This window comes from Nomascus leucogenys, chromosome 21 (genome assembly GCF_006542625.1).
Source record: "Nomascus leucogenys isolate Asia chromosome 21, Asia_NLE_v1, whole genome shotgun sequence".
In the NCBI taxonomy this organism is placed as follows: domain Eukaryota; kingdom Metazoa; phylum Chordata; class Mammalia; order Primates; family Hylobatidae; genus Nomascus; species Nomascus leucogenys.
The window spans coordinates 49,245,092-49,262,849 of record NC_044401.1 but is presented as its reverse complement, the minus strand read 5'-3'; the positions used below and the strand labels follow the sequence as shown (position 1 = coordinate 49,262,849).

At 44.8% G+C, this 17,758-nt stretch overlaps 1 protein-coding gene across 6 annotated transcripts in view; it reads left to right on the top strand.

Annotated features, from left to right (window-relative positions):
- Nucleotides 1-17,758, top strand: part of KIAA1257 (KIAA1257 ortholog) — a 71,916-nt gene that overhangs the window by 29,876 nt on the left and 24,282 nt on the right. For all 6 annotated transcript variants that reach the window (XM_030801513.1, XM_030801512.1, XM_030801511.1 and 3 more), the window contains one exon: nt 11,203-12,107. In XM_030801513.1, coding sequence (XP_030657373.1) covers nt 11,203-12,107 — 905 coding nt within the window. The remainder of the gene's footprint in view (nt 1-11,202; nt 12,108-17,758) is intronic.

Below are 17,758 nucleotides of genomic sequence, written 5' to 3'. Positions count from 1 at the left end.
TGGAGTTTAGAGCTCCTCCCCTTCCACCCACCTGCCCGTCACATGCCATCTCTAGTCCTCCCGATGGCCCCACATGAGAAATGTGGTCATCACCTGCATTTTACCATTTAGGATCCCATAGTGAGATACAAAAGAGATGGGGTTCCTGGGATTAGGTGTGACCAATCCTGAGGTCTCCTACTACACCGCAGGTGCTCTTCATATGCAGGTCATGTGAAGCCCCCAGGCTTCCCTGTTCCCGTGGCAGTTGCCAGCGGGATGCTCGCTCATTGTGAACCAACCAGGTTCAGCACTGCTGTTTATTCTGTGAGTTCCTTGTTCCCTCTTCTGGTTGGATCCCTGTCTCCTGAATTCTCTCCCTTTATTTGCTGTCTGGTTTTGCTGGAGTACATCCTTCAGTAGCTTCTTGGGAAAAGGTCAATGGGAGATTTATTTTTGAGATCTCATATGTCTGCAGATATATTTTTTCTACCTTTTTTTATCCTTACACATGACTGGTAGTTTGGCTGCGTATAGAATTCTAGGCTAAAAATCGTTTGCCTTCAGAGTTTTGAAGGCATTGTTCCATCTTTTATTTTCATTGAAGTTGAACCTTTGTATGCAACCTGTTTTTTGTTTCTCCAAATGCTTATAAAATCTTTTTTGTCTTCTTTTTTATTTTATTTATTTATTTATTTGAGGCAGAATTTCGCTCTTGTTGCCCAGGCTGGAGTGCAGGGGTGCAATCTCGGCTCACTGCAACCTCCACCTCCTGGGTTCAAGCGATTCTTCTGCCTCAGCCTCCCGAGTAGCTGGGATTACAAGCATGCGCCACCATGCCCAGCTAATTTTGTATTTTTAGTAGAGACAGGGTTTCTCCATGTTGGTCAATCTGGTCTCAAACTCCCGACCTCAGGTGATCCACCTGCCTTGGCCTCCCAAAGTGTTGGGATTACAGGTGTCAGCCACCGCGCCCAACCTTGTCTCCTTTTTAAAAAAAATTTTTTTTTGAAACAGGGTCTCACTCCACTGCCCTGTCTGGAGTGCAGTGGTGCGATCATAGCTTACTGCAGCCTCAACCTCCTGAACTCAGGTGATCCTCCTGCCTTAGCCTCCCTAGTAGCTGAGACTGCAGGTGCACGCCACCACACCCAGCTAATTTTTGTATTTTTTGTAGAGACAGGGTTTTGCCATGTTGCCCAGGCTGGTCCTGAACTCTTGGGATCAAGTGATCCTCCTGCCTTGGCCTCCCAAAGTGCTAGGATTACAGGTGTAAGCCACAGTGCCAGCCCTTTTTGTCTTCTGAAACTGCTTAATTGTGTGTCTTAGTGTGAGTATGTCCATATACATATGTCATACTTTTACTTTAAAATATAGATTCACAGAAAATTGCAAAGACAGTACAGAGAGGTCCCATGTATCCTTTATCCAATTTCCTCAGTAATTAGGTTTTCATAACTATAGCACGGTATCAAAATCAGCACATTGACATGGGTCTAATGTGTATATAGGTCTGTGCCATTTTATTGTACATGTATGTAACTGTCACAGCACTTGAGATATAGAAATATTCTATCATCACAAAGATCTCCTTCATGCTACCCTTTTATACAACCCCCTAACACCCACCATCCCTAACCACTAATTTTCTATCTCTAAACTTTTGTCAATTTGAAAATGTTATTGTTAAGAATTGAATTGTGTTCCCCCCCAAAAATGGAATGTTGAACTCCTAACACCCAGCATCTCAGAATGTGATTTTATTTGGAAAGAGGGTCTTTGCAGAGGTAATCAAGTTGAAATAAGGTCATTAGGGTATCCTTATGAAAAGGGGAAAATTGGACCCAGAGACAGACACACATAGAGGGAAAACTATGCAAAGTGACACATGGAGAATGCCACGTGGAAAGTGGATGCTGCCACATGCCAGGGGACATCTGGGGCCACCAGAATCTGGAAGAGGCAAGGAAGGACCTTCCTGAGCACCTTCCGAGGAAACGTGGCCCTGCCAACAGCTTAATTTCTGACTTCTAGCCTCAGAACGGGGAGACAATAAATTTCTGTTATTTTAAGCCCTCCCCCCCCAGTTTATGGCGCTTCGTAGGAAACTGGTGTGGTTATATAAATGAAAACATCCAGCGTGTGACCTTTTGAGACTGGCCTTCTCCCCCACTCCAGGATAATGCCCTTGCATGTAGTTTGGTCATGTTTCTTTATTTACTCTGCCTTTTAATTGATGTATTTAGACCATTATATTTAGAGTAAATGTTGATATATTAGAGCTTAAGTCTACCATTTTAATTTTTGTTTTCTGTCTGTTCCTTCTGTTTTTTTGTTTGTCTTGGTTTTTATTCCTGCTTTCTTGACCAATTTTTAGAATTCCATTTTATCTGTAGTATTTTTGAATTTATATCTCTTGGTATAGATTTTTAGTGGCACTCTAGGTATTATATTTAACAGATAACATAACTTTTCACAATCTCTTGGTATCAATATTTTACCAGTTTGAGTGAAATATAGAAACTTTACCTCCCTTCAAACCCCTTTAGTTTTCCTAAATATTTCCTCTACATAGATTGATAACCACATGAGATGATGTTATACTTTTTGCTTCAACTGTCAAACATAACCTAGAAAACTCAAGGGTTGACGGAAAGTGTATTTGTTTACCCATGGTTCTACTTATTCCATTATCCTTTCTTCCTTTCTAATGTTCCAAGACTTCTTTTGTCATTTCCTTTGTGTTTCAAGAACTTCCTTTAGCCTTTCTTGTAGGATAAATCTGCTGAAAACAAATTCTTTTAGTTGTTCTTTGTCTCAGGGTGTTTTTATTTTCCTTCATTCTGGGAGGATAGTTTTACTGGATATAGAATGGGGTTGATTTTTTTTTTTTTTTTTTTTTTTTTTGAGACAGAGTCTGGCTCTGTCACCCAGGCTGGAGTGCAGTGGCGTGATCTCGGCTCACTGCAACCTCTGCCTCCTGGGTTCAAGTGATTCTCCTACCTCAGCCTCCTGAGTAGCTGGGATTATGGGCGCAAACCACCATGCCTGGCTAATTTTTGTATTTTTAGTAGAGACGGGATTTCACCATGTTAGCCAGGCTAGTGTCAAACTCCTGACTTCAGGTGATGCATGCACCTCAGCCTCCCAAAGTGCTGGGATTACAGGTGTGAGCCACTGTGCCTGGCCAGATTTTTTAACACTTGAAAAATGTTATACCACTTTCTTCTTACCACTACAGTTTCTGATGGGAAATCTGCTGTCATTCAAATTACTTTTTTTCCCTATAAGTAAGGTGGCATTTATCTTTTGTAGCTTTCAAGATTTTCTTTCTTTGCCATTAATTTACAGAAGTTTGACTATGACATGTCTTGGTGTGGATTTCTTTGTGTTTATCTTATTTGGGGTTCTCTCAGCTCTTCGAATCTATAGGCTTATGTATTTTGCCAAATTTGAGAAAATTTTAGCCATTGTTTATTAGAATACTTTTCAGCACCACCTTTTTTCTCCTCTCCTTCTGAAACTCCAATGACATGAATATTAATTCCTTTGTTTTAGTCCCACAGGGCCCTGAAGTTCTGATTTTTTTTGTCTTTTTTCCCCTGTGTTGTTCAGATTGGGTAATTTCTTTTTTTCTTTCTTTTTGTTTTCTTGAGACGGTGTCTTGCTCTGTCGCCCGGGCTGTAATGCAGTGGCGCAATCTCGGCTCACTGCAAGCTCCGCCTCCTGGGTTCATGCCATTCTCCTACCTCAGCCTCCTGAGTAGCTGGGACTACAGGCGCCCACCACCATGCCCGCCCAGCTAATTGTTTGTATTTTTAGTAGAGACTGGGTTTCACCATGTTAGCCAGGCTGGTCTCGATCTCCTGACCTCATGATCCACCTGCCTCGGCCTCCCAAAGTGCTGGGATTACAGGCGTGAGCCACCACACCCGGCCCAGATTGGGTATTTCTATTTCTATTGTTTTATCTTCAGGTTTACAGATTCTTTCCTCAGTACATTCCATTCTGCATTGAATCCATCGAGTTTTTTTTATTGCAGTTATTGTATTTTTCAGTTCTAAGATTTCCATTTTTGTTTCGTTTTGTTTTGTTTTGGTTTTTGAGTTGGAGTCTCACTCTGTCGCCCAGTGCAATGGTGCCATCTTGGCCCACTGCAACCTCTGCCTCCCAGGTTCAAGCAATTCTCCACCTCAGCCTCCCAAGTAGCTGGGATTACAGGCACCTGTTAACATGCCTAGCTAATTTTTGTATTTTTAGTAGATATGGGGTTTCACTATCTTGGTCAGGCTGGTCTTGAACTCCTGACCTTGTGATCCACACCCTTGGCCTCCCAAAGTGCTGGGTTTACAGGTGTGAGCCACCGCACCCAGCCTGTTTACTTTCTTTTTAAGAGATGGGGTCTTGTCTTGCTCTGTCACCCAGGCTGGAGTACAATGGCACTGTCATGGCTCACTGCAGCCTTGAACTCCTGAGCTCAAGTGACCCTGCCACCTCAGCCTCCCGAGCAGCTGGGACTAAAGGCATGCACCACCACACCTTGATTATTCTTTTTACCTCCTGTTTCTTTGCTGAGAAACTATTTTTTTCATTTGTTTCAAGCATGTTCATTACTGCTTCAAATTCCTTGTCAGATAATTCCAAGATCTGTATCATCTCAGTGTTGGTGTCTGTTCATTGGTTTTTCCCATTCAAGTTGATTTTTCTGGTATGACAAGTGATTTTTTTTTAAATTCTATCTTGGATATATTGAGTATTACATTATGAGACTGGATCTTATTTAAATCTTATGTTTAAGCTGGGCGCTGGAGAATCACTTGAACCCAGGAGTTTAAGACCAGCCTGGGCAACACAGTGTAATCCCTTCTTAATTTTTTTTTTTAATTAGCTAGATGTGGTGGCATACACCTGTAGCCCAGCTATTCAGGAGGCTGGGGTGGGAGGATGGTTTGAGCCCAGGAGGCTGAGGCTGCAGTGAGCTATGATTGCACCACTGCACTCCAGCCTGGATGACAGAGACCCTGTCTCTCAAAAAAAAAAAAAAAAAAAAAGAAAAAAATTGTATGTGTAGCAGGCCTTCTCCAACACCAAACTGCATGTGTAGCAGGCCTGTGGAGGGGGAGATGAGAGAGTTACCATCTCAGTACTGCCAGGTGAGACTCCAGGTTCCCCACTTGGCCACTGTACCCTGTGGGTAGGGATATCTTGTTACTGCTCTTGTGGACTTCACTGACACATGATGGGAGGCTTCATTTCCATTGAGTGTTGGGGAAAGTCCTGGCTCCCCACCAGGTCTTTTCTGACACCACCCCAGTGAGGTAAGGAGCACCAAGTTAAAGTCAGCGAGGTTAGAAATCCAGACTTCCCATGCAGCCTTTGTTTCTGGGGTGGGGCATGACTTTTTCCATGGTGTGTGTCTGGGGTAGGGAGGTTATTTGCCTAAAAGTTTCCTGTTCTGCTGAGTTGTCCCTTTCTTGGTCTTTGATATGGAGAAAGCAGACTTTTCTTGGGGTTTTTTCTGCCTACTCTCACTGGTATTTCTGGATACTGCCTTCTCCAGCACCCAGTCCAGAATATATGAGGGAAATAGAAGACCCAGGGTCTCATGTTCCCTAAACACCTTTTCTGTACTTTTCAAAGTCTTTGTACGTTTTTTTTTTATATACAACCTGCAGAGTTTTAAAGCTGCACTTAGTAGAACTAGAAGTGTGTCTATTCCATCTTGATCCAGAACAGGAACTCTGTAAGTGTATTTTTACCCATGAAGCTGGGGATTCAGTGGGCCATTTCAACCTAGAAGCCCATGTCCTTCAGCACTGGGAAATTGTCTTAAATTATTTCACTGATTATTTCTTCATTTTTTTCCCCTCTCTTTTTGGGACTCTGTTAGCTAGATGCTGACTCTCCTGGGCGTTCCTTTTTTTTTTTTTTTCTAAGATGGAGTCTCGCTCTGTCACCCAGGCTGGAGTGCAGTGGCACGATCTCAGCTCACTGCAACCTCCGCCTCCCAGATTGAAGCAATTCTCCTGCCTCACCTTCCTGAGCAGCTGGAATTACAGGTGCCTGGCACCACACCCGGCTATCTTCTACTTGTTTTTATTGTTCTTTCTCTCCTAATTGATCCTTTTTCTAGGAAATGTTCAGAAAAGAGTGAACAGAGTGGGCCTGAGACTACCGTCCTTAAAAAGTCCTGTTTGCAGAGTTGACCTAGGCTGGTATATGGGAACTTGCATTTTGAGAGGGTTCCCCGCACTCCCTGTTAAGAATGGCTCACTGTGCCTAAATGGCTTTTACAAACAGTATTGTTTGTGCTGAATGCCTGCTTTCCCTTTAGGAGGCTGAGGTTTTCATACATGCTAGGCAGGGGGTGCTATGTGACCAGGCCTCAGCAAAAGCCCTAGGCAGTGAGTCCCTCGTGGGCTTCCCCAGCGGACAGCATTTCACACGTTGCTGCACTGCATCGGGGAGGAGTTGAGCGGCCCCTGTGTGTATCCCCTGGGAGAGGGCTTCAGCAGCTTGTGCCTGCCCCCTTTGTTGTTGGCTTTGTCTCTTTTGCTGTAATAAATCACAGACACAAGTGCGCTGCACCCATGCTGAGTTCTGTGAGTTCTCCTAGCGAATCACTGAACTCGAGGGTGTCGGGGGCCCAGGACACAGCACTTCCAGCTTGCTTCATGGGCGCTGTCATCATGTGTGTAGTCTGCTTCCTTTAGGTTGATCTTCCTGTTTGTTTCACTCCACCTTCCATGTCAGATGTTTTCCTCCACTGTCTGTTAATCCCCTGGCCCATTGCTCATGGCTGAGAGAGCACAGACCTAAAAGGCGAGCTTTGGGTGCACGGTGGGCTTCTCAGCTCTGAGCTTCACCATTGGGTGATGTGAGTGGGGCGTTGGTGGGAACCCCTGGGTTCTACAGGGCTTTCCTACTTCCCTGCCTGGGGGGTCAGGGTCTAGCCTGCTGCATTCTGAATGCCCACAGACAGGAGCTGGGAATTTGCACTAAGCAGTGAGCATTTGGTCACCTAATCTCCCTGTTTGGGAACGGCTCAGATGCCCTCAACTATCCCCTATTCCAGAGACCCTCTGTTATTTTATTTTTTTAAAACAAATTTTTCTGCAGTAAAATTGATGTTTATCTTTTGGTGTATAGGTCTATAAATTTAAAATTATGTACAGATCAGGCCAGGTGTGGTGGCTCACACCTGTAATCCCAGCCTTTTGGGAGGCTGAGGCGGGTGGATCATTTCAGGTCAGGAGTTTCAGACCAGCCTGGCCAACGTGGGGGAAACTCCGTCTCTACTAAAAATACAAAAATCAGCTGAGCGTGGTGGCGCGTGCCTGTGATCCCAGCTCCTCAGGAGGCTGAAGCAGGAGCATTGCTTGAGCCTGGGAGGCAGAGGTTGCCGTGAGCCAAGATCGCGCCATTGCACTCCAGCCTGGGCGATGAGAGAGAAACTCTGTCTCAAAAAAATAAAAATAAAAATAAAATCACGTATAGATCAGTATTATCACCACTACAGTTAGGATACAGTTCTGTCACCCCAGACCCCTCCTTTGTACTCGCCCTTCATAATCACTTTTGCTTCACACACATAACCTCTGACAGCCACTGATGTGTTATGACTATAGTTTTAACTCTGGAAGAATGTCATGTAAATAGGGCTGTGTGTTTTGCAGCATCATGCAGCTGTAACCTTTGATTCAGCAGCTAACAATGTGCATGGCATCTCTACTCAAGGTAATGCCTTTCAGATTCATCCAAGTGGCTGCATCTATCAGTAGTTCTTTCCTTTTCATTGCTGAGTAGTATTCCATCATCACAAGGATGTACCACAGTTTGTTCGTGCACTCATGAAAGGACATTTAGGTTGCTTCTAGTTTTTGGTAATTATGAATAGAGCTGCTTAAAAACAGTGTACACGTTTTTATAGGAACATACGTTTTCAGTTCTTTAGGGTAAATGCCAACAAATGAAATTGCTAGGCTATATGTTAAGTATATGCCTGACTATGAAAAACTGCCCACCATTTTCCAGTGTGGCTAGATCACTGCATTCTCATCAGCAGTGAACAAGGGTTCTAGTTGCTCCCTACCCTCTCCAGAATGTGGTATTGTCAGTGTTTTAATTTTAGCCATTCTAAGAAGTTTGTATTTTTATCACATCATGGTTTTAATTTGTAGTTCCCTGATGGATAATGATGTTGAGCATCTTTTGATGTGTTTATTTATTTGCCATTTTACATCCCATTTGGTGAAATTTCTGCTCAAATTTTTGCTCATTTTTCAATTGGGTTGTTTACTGTCTTACTGCTGAGTTTTGGGAGTTTTAAAAAATATATATTCTAGGCTGGGCACAGTGGCTCACGCCTGTAATCCCAACACTTAGGGAGGCTGAGGTGGGCGGATCACTTGAGGTCAGGAGTTCAAGACCAGCCTGGCCAACATGGTGAAACCCCATCTCTTCTAAAAACACAAAAATTAGCCAGGCCTGGTGGTGCGTGCCTGTAATCCCAGCTACTCAGGAGGCTGAGGCAGGAGAATTGCTTGAACCAGGGAGGTGGTGGTTGCAGTGAGCTGAGATTGAGCCACTGTACTCTAGCCTGGGCAATGGAGCGAGACCCTGTCTCAGGGAAAAAAAAAAAAAAAATTCCGGGATGGGCACGGTGGCTCACGCCTGTTATCCTAGCAATTTGGGAGGCTGAGGCAGGAGGATCACTTGAGCTCAGGAGTTCAAGACCAGCCTGGGCAACATGGTAAAACCCTGTCTCTACCAAAAAAAAAAAAGGAAAGAAAAGAAAAATTAGTGGGGCATGGTAGCACACACCTGTAGTCCCAGCTACTAGGGAGGCTGGGGTGGGAGGATCAGCTGAGCCCAGGGAGGTTGGGGCTGCAGTGAGCCATGAGTGCACCACCGCACTCCAGCCGGGGCAACAGAGCAAGACCCTGTCTCACCACAAATATATATATATACACATATATATATATAAAATAAATGTGTGTTTACACACACATTCTGGATTTAAGTCTGTTGTTGGATATATCATTTGCTAATATTTTCTCCCAGTCTGTAGTTTGTTTTTTCATTCTCTTTTATTTTTAACCCAATCTGTGACAAGCACATCTTTTCATTCTCTTTACAGTGTCTTTTGCAGAGCAAAAATTTTAATTTTGATGAAGTCCAAATTATACGTTTTTTTTCATGTATGCATTGTGTTTCTGTGTCACATCTAAGAACTCTTTGCCTAACCCCTGGTCAGAAGGATATTTTTTTCCGTTTTCTTCTCAATGCTTTAATAGTTTTATAGTTAACATTTATGTCTTTGATCAATTTTTTTCTTTTTTGAGACAGAATCTCATTTGTTGTCCAGGCTGGTGTGCAGTGGTGCAGTTTTAACTCCTTGAAACCTCAAACCTCCTGGCCTCAAGCAGTCCTGCATCAGCCTCCCAAAGTGCTGGGATTAAAGGTGTGAGCCACCACGCCCAGCCTTTGATCAATTTTGAATGAATTTTTGTATATGGTGTGGGGTTTACGTTGAAGTTCTCTTTCTTTTGCACTTTTGATAAACATAGATTAGCCATACTTGTGTGGATCTGTTTCTGGGTTCTCTTTTCTGATCCGTGGGTCTGTGTCTGTCCTTTGAGCAACACGACACTGTCTTGCTTATAGTAGCTTTGTAGTAAGTTGTAAAAATGGGTGAAGTGGTTCCTCCAACTTTAGTTTTCAACATTGTTTTAGCTCTTCCAGTTTCTTGGCTCTTCTATACAAATTTTAGAATCAGTTTATCAATATCTACAAAAAGTTGTGCTGGGATTTTGATTGGAATTGTATTACATTTGTAAATCTATAAACTGATCGGATTGAGGAGAGTTGACATCTTTGTTATGTTGTCTTCCAATCTATGTATATAGTACATCTCTCCATTTATTTACATCTTTTTTTTTTCATCAGTGTTTTGAAGTTTTCAGGACCCCCTATTTACATTTTGCCTGGAGAGCAAACTAGTAGACTTCTGCCGAGCCACTGGGGGGACACCTAGGCATCTGATTGCTTCTTAAGGAACTTGCACCGAGTCCTCCCTGCTCCAGCCTTTCCTTTTTACTGCCAGTTCCAGAGATACTAGGTTTGCCATTCCCAAGTCTTTTGAGGGTTTTACAGAGAAAATCTGGTTGGTTCTCAGCTTCTCCATTGTGTGGTTGGTATTTGGCTTTCTCAACTGTGCCAAGCCTGTTACAAGTAAATAGAAATACAATAGGTTTTACCTTGATTATATTCTTTTTTTACTTAAACTTATATCCTTATTGTATATCTCTGATCATTCTAATATCTTATGCCTTGGTGCATCTGATTTCACTAGTAGTGCCTTTGTCTTTAGGTGTTTTGTGATTTTTACCATGATCTCATGGTCAATGGAACTTTCTTGATGGGAATTCTTTGAGGCCTAGGTTGAAAGTGAGTATCTCCAGAGGTATTGTGTCTCTGCCCACTGCTCTTGGAGCACAGCCAATCCGGGATTATTTTAGAATAAATTCTCAGCTTCAGGGTAAAAAAAAAAGTGCCTTTAGATTACGAATTCAGACCACAGACTTGTGGGAGGGCCCCCCCATGGTGGTGGAAGTAAGGCTTAATTTGTGATGATAAAATCTCAGCATCAAGGTCAAACCATGCAAATGTCCCTGCTTTCTGCCTCAGCATAGCTTGGCTCTTCCTTTCCATCCTGTTCTCCGTGCTCTCTGAGGCCCAGACCTCTCTGAGGCTGTCTCCTCCCCAGAGTGTCAGTTTTCAGCTTGGCACCTGTGGCTCTGCTAAAGGGGTCTGTGTCCACCCCCAGATATATGTTTGGAAAACAGGGATTTCCTTTCTAAAAATCACTTCTCTGTACCTTTTCTGTGCCCAGCCTTGGGATAGGAACTAGAAGTACAGGTATGAAAAAGGCCACATGGCCTATCTTCATGGCACTCACATTTTGGGAGGAAAATAAATAACGAATGCTTTTTGAGTCCTTGTTTCATGCCAGTCACCATCCCGGTGCGTTCACGTGCATGATGTCTGCAGTCCTAGTAATGACCTTGCACAGTAGTGTCTCTCATGGATATTTTGTGGATGAGAAAACTTGGGCTACAGGGACAGGCAATGAGCCTGGCAGTGGGATTTGAGCTCCTCATGCTGGGGCTGAGTGACTGTCCTTGCGGCCGGGTGACCTGCTGTGGCCCTGCTCTCTCGTAGAGGCTGTGCATGCCTGTGTACTGCAAGTACCAGTTCCATAAGACTCCAGTTCACAAGACCAAGGGGGAGCCCCATGGAACCCACGTTTATTTCCAGGACATTAACGTCATCTTCCTTGGGGCGCTGCACCCCACTGACCTAAGGGAATACCTGGAGGGCCCCCCCATGGTGGTGGAAGTTCACGACCGGGACCGCAAGTCAGAGGAGTGTTCTCAGAAGCCCGTGCTGTTTGGGGAGGACCCCCTGGATTCATACCTCAACTTCTGGGCCCTCATCTCTCCCAGAGAGACAGAGAACAACCCCTTTGAGTCCCAGAACAAGATGTGGTACCCTTATGGCATCGCCCATGTCAGTTTTGCTGACCTCCTCCTTGGCCACAAGTACTTGAATCTGGCCGTCCCCATCCACAGCTGTGAGGTTCAGCCCACACACTGCGGCCAGGACAGCAGGAGAAGGAAGGCTGTGGGGCTTGGGGTCCCCAGAGATGGCTACCAGCATGGCCCAATGCCCATGGGCAACTACCTAGAGGCTGACTCCCAGCTCAAGTTGCGAGTGGACATCGCGGTGCCACTGAGGGCCGGGGCCAGAGCTGCTGATCCTGACCTCGGGGGCTCCCAGTTTGGCCGCGTCATCTTCGTCTTTGACTTTAAGAAGGTCTCCCTGCTCCACAGCCTGCTGCAGGACATCACCATGATCAATGCTAAGGCCCTCGGCCTGGACTCCTACCCTGTCAGGACCCTGCAGCAGATCCTGTCAGCCTTCAAGATGCATGTGCGGGTCCAGGAGCAGCAGCACCTGGATGTGCTCACCGGCTTCCACCTGCTGGACGGGAAGACCCACCTTTTCATCCTGGAAGGTCTGGCCGACCAAGGCTTGAGGCAGCTGTGGGAGAACCACCAAAGCTGGTAGGTGGTTTGTTTTACATTTTACATAAAATTGATGGCATCTGGATGCCGAGGGAGTGGAGAGGTCTTTCAGAGCCAAGCCTAGGTTCAGCATCCTTGTCTGTGAGTCTCCTTTCGGGGTTCATTGTGAGGTACTTACCAGGGTTTAGTCATTGGACTTGAAGACTTGATTGCCTTTGGTTGCAGGGAGGAATTCAGGAGTATCTAAGATGACTGAGGGGTCCAGGAGAGTGGGGCCTGTCTTCAGGGTTCTGAGCCAAGGGCTACTGTGGCTAACCAGGAGCAGAATATTCTGTGTTAGATTTCAACTTGCCCCAGGGGAAGATCATTTTGAAGATGGAGGGGCTGCTTAGGCTGCAGGAAATTGCCCTTCCCTGAAGGCCTTCAGGGGACCTGGGGGCCACTCAGTGGGGACACTAGAGGTGAATAATTAAAGTGTCCAATTCTGGGCTGCAGCGGGTAGCCCTTTGCAGTTCCTCCATTTTTTAGTTTTGGTGACATGACACCTCTCCCTTCCTTTCACAATTTGCACGTATACTAGTTTGGGTAGACAGGATCTCCCTCCTTTAGTCTGGAGGGCCCCCATCTGTCCTCAAGAATTCAGATGCCCCAGGACCCACTTGTCTGCAGTGGGGAGTCCAGGAGTTGAGGCTGTCTGCCCAGAAGGGGATTGCACCTCTGGGGGACCTGCCTTCCTGTGCTGATGGGCCCAGAGGCACCGGGAGAAGCTGGGCTTGTATCTATTATAAGCCCAGGAGAACTGAAAACATATGTCCACACAAGAACTGGTACACACATGTTCACAGCAGCATTATGTATAATAGTCAAAAAGTGAAAACAGGCCAGGTGCAGTGGCTCACGCCTGTAATCCCAGCACTTTGGGAGGCTAAGGTGATCCTGGAATCACTTGAGCCCAGGAGTTCAAGACCAGCCTGGGCAACATAGTGATACCTCGTTACTACAAAAAATACAAAAATTAGCCAAGCATGGTGGCTCATGCCTGTAATCACAGCTACTTGAGTGGCCAAGGTAGGAGAATCACTTGAGCCCAGGAGGCGGAGGTTGCAGTGAGCCAATATCACACCACTGAATTCCAGCCTGGGCAACAGAGCCAGACCCTGTCTCAAATTAAAAAAAAAAAAAAAGGCGGGGGAGAAATGACCCAAATGTTTATCAACTGATAAACAAAAGATAATAAGTCCATAGAATAATTGAGCCATAAAAGGAAATGAAAGCCAGGCACGGTGGCTCACACCTGTTATCCCAGCACTTTGGGAGGCTGAGGCGGGGGGATTGCCTGAGGTCAGGAGTTCGGGACCAGCCTGGCCAACATGGTGAAACCCTGTCTCTACTAAAAATAGAAAAACTTACCCGGGTATGGTGGCATATGCCTGTAATCCCAGCTACTCAGGAGACTGAGGCAGGAGAATTGCTTGAACCCTGGAGAGGGAGGTTGCAGTGAGCTGAGATCGCGCCACTGCACTCCAGCCTGGGAAACGAGCGAAACTCCGTCTCAAGAAAAAAAAAAAACAAAAAACAAAACGAAATACTGATACACATATCTCAACCTTGAAACATTATGCTAAGTCAAAGAAGCCAGACACAAAATGGCACATATTGTATGATTCTGTGTTTGTGAAATGTCCTGAACCGGCAAATCCATAGAGATAGGTAGGCTGGTGGTTGCCAAGGATAACCACTCGGGAGGGCAAGAGAGAAGCAGGGAGCCACTGCCAGTGGGCACAGAGTTGCATTTAGGGATGTAGAGGATGTTCTAGAACTAGATAGTGTTTAGGGCTGCACAACATTGTGAATGTAGTCTAAACCACTCATTCATGCGCTTTAAAAGGTTGAGTTTTGCCAGGCACGGTGGCTCACGCCTGTAATCCCAGCACTTTGGGAGGATGAGGCAGGTGGATCACAAGGTCAGGAGATCAAGACCAGCCTGACCAACAAGTGAAACCCCGTGTCTACTAAAAATACCAAAATTAGCCAGGCCGTGGTGGCATGTGCCTGTAATCCTAGCTACTCAAGAGGCTGAGGCAGGAGAATTGCTTGAACCCAGGAGGCGGAGGTTGCTGTGAGCCGAGATCACGCCACTGCACTCCAGCCTGGGTGGCAGAGCAAGATTCCGTCTCAAAAAAAAAAAAAAAGATTGAGTTTTTTTTTTTTTTTTTTTTTTTTTTGAGACGGAGTCTTGCTCTGCCACCCAGGCTGGAGTGCAGCGGCACGATCTCAGCTCTCTGCAAGCTCCACCTCCCGGGTTCAGGCCATTCTCCCCCTTCAGGCTCCTGAGTAGCTGGGACTACAGGCGCCCGCCACCACGCCTGGATAATTTTTTTTTTTTTGTATTTTTAGTAGAGACGGGGTTTCACTGTGTTAGCCAGGATGGTCTCGATCTCCTGACCTCATGTCCTTCCGCCCACATCAGCCTCCCAAAGTGCTGGGATTACAGGCGTGAGCCACCGCGCCCGGCCAAAAGATTGAGTTTTGTGGTGTGTAGCAGAGGATGTGGCCTGGCCCAGGAGCAGTCTGGGCTCTGCCCTTGCCTCCTGGGAGGCGATCTGAGTCACACCTAATAGGAGTATCTTTGTTTAGGGAGGGGACTGGTCACACCTGACAGTCACAGGATGGAGGCTGACCTTCCAGAAAGACCAACCAGTTGCTTCGGGATGGGGGCTTTGGGTCATGCAGAATCAGGAGACTGAGTTCAGCCATGTAAGTGGTCAGCCAGCCTGCCATACCTGTGCAGTGGAGCCCCCTGGAAACTCTGGCTGCCAGGGCTGGGGTGAGCTGCCTGGCTGCAGTGTGTTTGCATGCTGCCACTCACCAGTGCTAGGAGGGTAGCACATCTGGCTCCACGAGAAGACAGTAGAAGCTTTGTGTCTGGAGCCATTGTGGACTCTGCTCCATGTGTTTGTTCCCTTGGCGGATTTTAATCTGTATTCTTTCCCTGTAATACAACTGTAACTGTGAGTGTAGAACTCACTTTCAGTAAGTTCTGTGAGCCCTTCTAGCACGTTATCAAACCAGAGGGCGGTCTCAGAAACCTCCTGAACTTGCAGTCGGCGTCAGAAGTAAGGGTGGTCTTAGGGACTGTGCCCTCAAACTTTGTGGTTTGGCTAATGCTGGGCAGATAGTACATGAATTATATCTCAAAAGCTTTTTCCAGTGGCAGAAATAACATGAAGCATGCTCACTGAACCCAGTTGAATTAGGCTAGAAATAAAACACAAATCATTAACCAGAAAAAAGTTCATATGCAGGGAAATTAATAACCATACTTCCAAATAACTTGTGGGTCAAAAAGAAATCATAATGGAAATTAGACATTTTTGAACTGAACAATAATGAAAATAATATGTTATCTAAATTTGCAGGGTGGGCTGGGCGCAGTGGCTCATGTCTGTAATCCCAACACTTTGGGAGGCCAAGGTGGGCGGATCGCCTGAGGTCAGGAGTTTGAGACCAGCCTGGCCAACATGGTGAAACCCCATCTCTACTAAAAATACAAAAATTAGCTGGGCATGGTGGCACACGCTTGTAATCCCAGCTACTTGGGAGGCTGAGGCAGGAGAATCGCCTAAACCCAGGAGGCAGAGATTGCAGTGAGCCAAGATCATGCCACTGCACTCCAATCTGGACAACAGAGTGAGACTCTGTCTCAAAATAAATAAATAAATAAAAATTTGCAGAGTGATATTGAAGCATTAGTCAGAAGAAAATGTATAGCCTTAAAATGCTTATTTGGAAATGAAAAATGCCTGAAAGTTATTGAGACATAACTATAGTTGTTGCAGACATTGATATGTGTTTCAAATTATGCCAATATATTAAAAAATTATAAGAAATTTTAAAAATACCAAAAATATGTTCAGATAAGATTATTTAATGTGGTATCAAATATAAAAATTAGTATAAAAATCTATCAAATTTTGAATACCATCTACATACAAAAACTAATTTTTAAAATTGGAACACACTTAAAGTAAAATATATGAAATTCATAGGACTAAATTTGACAAAAAGATGTGAAAGACATCCATCATGAATATTACAGAACTTCAGGAAACTTTAAGGAAGACATAAATAAGTGGATAGAGATACCATGTTCATGAATTTGAAGACTCAGTATTCTAAAGGCTCAGTTATCTTCAAATTTGAACTACAGATTCAGTGCACTTCCAGTTTTAAAAATCCCAACAGCTTTTAAAGTATGGACATTGATTTTAAAATTTTAAACTTTCACATGTTAAGGTCCATACTTTTTTTTTTTTTTAAATCAAAGTCCATATTTTAAAAGCTGTTGGGATTTTAAACCCTTTACAGCAACATGCAAAGGTCTTTTTTTAAAAAGATACCCTTGAATAAGAACAAGATAGAAGAACTTGCTGTACTAGATATTAAGACTCATGATAAAACTATAGTCATTAAGATAGTGTGGCACTGGTTCAGAGATAGACAAGCAGACCTATGGAATATAATAGAGAATCCAGAAACAGACCTACACATAAGTGTTCATTTGACATATGACATATGTGATATTGCAAAATTGGTGGGGAATAAATATACTAAAAAACACTGAATTTTCTACTTCAAAAGAATGAATCTTACACAGTGGGATGCTATTTCGTACTCATTAGGATGGGTAGAAACCAAAAGTCCAATAATGACAAGCGTTGGCGAGGATGTGGAGAAATCAGAAGTGTCCTCTGCTGGGAGGAATATAGGCGCAGCCACTTTGGAAAACACTCTGGCAGTTCCTCAAGTGATTAAACATAGAGTTCCCATGTGACCCAGGAATATCACTCCTAGATCTGTGCCCAAGAAAATGAAAATGTGTATCCACACTAATGTGTGGGTTATTGCCAATTAGTGTACTAAGCTTTATACACTCGTGTTTATAACAGCATTATTCATAATAGCCAAAAGATGGAAACAGCCCAAATGTCCATCAAGTGGTAAAAGGGCAAACAAATAATGGATATGCATACCCTGGAATCCTATTTGGACATAAAAAGGAATGAAACACTGACACATGCTGCACTATGGATGAACCTTGAGAACATGCTGAGGAGAGGCGGCCGGCCACAAGATGTCACATATGACATGATTCAATTTATGTGGAATGTCCAGAAGAGGCCAATCTATCAGAAAGTAGATTAGTACAGGGGTCCCCAACCCCTGGGCCATGGACCTGTACCGGTCTCTGGCCTGTTAGAAACCGGGCTGCACAGCAGGAGGTCAGCAAGCTCTGCCTGAGCTTCGCCTCCTGTCAGATCGGCAGTGGCATTAGATTCTCATAGGAGCAGGAACCCTTTTGTGAACTGTGCATGCGAGGGACCTAGGTTGCGCATTCCTTAGGAGAATCTAATGCCTGATGATCTGAGGTGCAACGGTTTCATCCTGAAATCATCCCCCCAACCCCATCCGTGGAAAAATTGTCTTCCACGAAACCAGTCCGTGGTGCCAAATAGGTTGGGGACCGCTGGATTGGTAGATACTTAGGGTGGTGGATCAGGGGTGGGGGTATTCAGGGGGTTGGGAGTATACGGAGTGATAGCTGAGGGGTATGGGGTTTCTTTTTGAGGTGATGAGATGTTCCAAAATTGATGATGGCGGTGGTGGTTGCACTAAATAGATGAAAAACT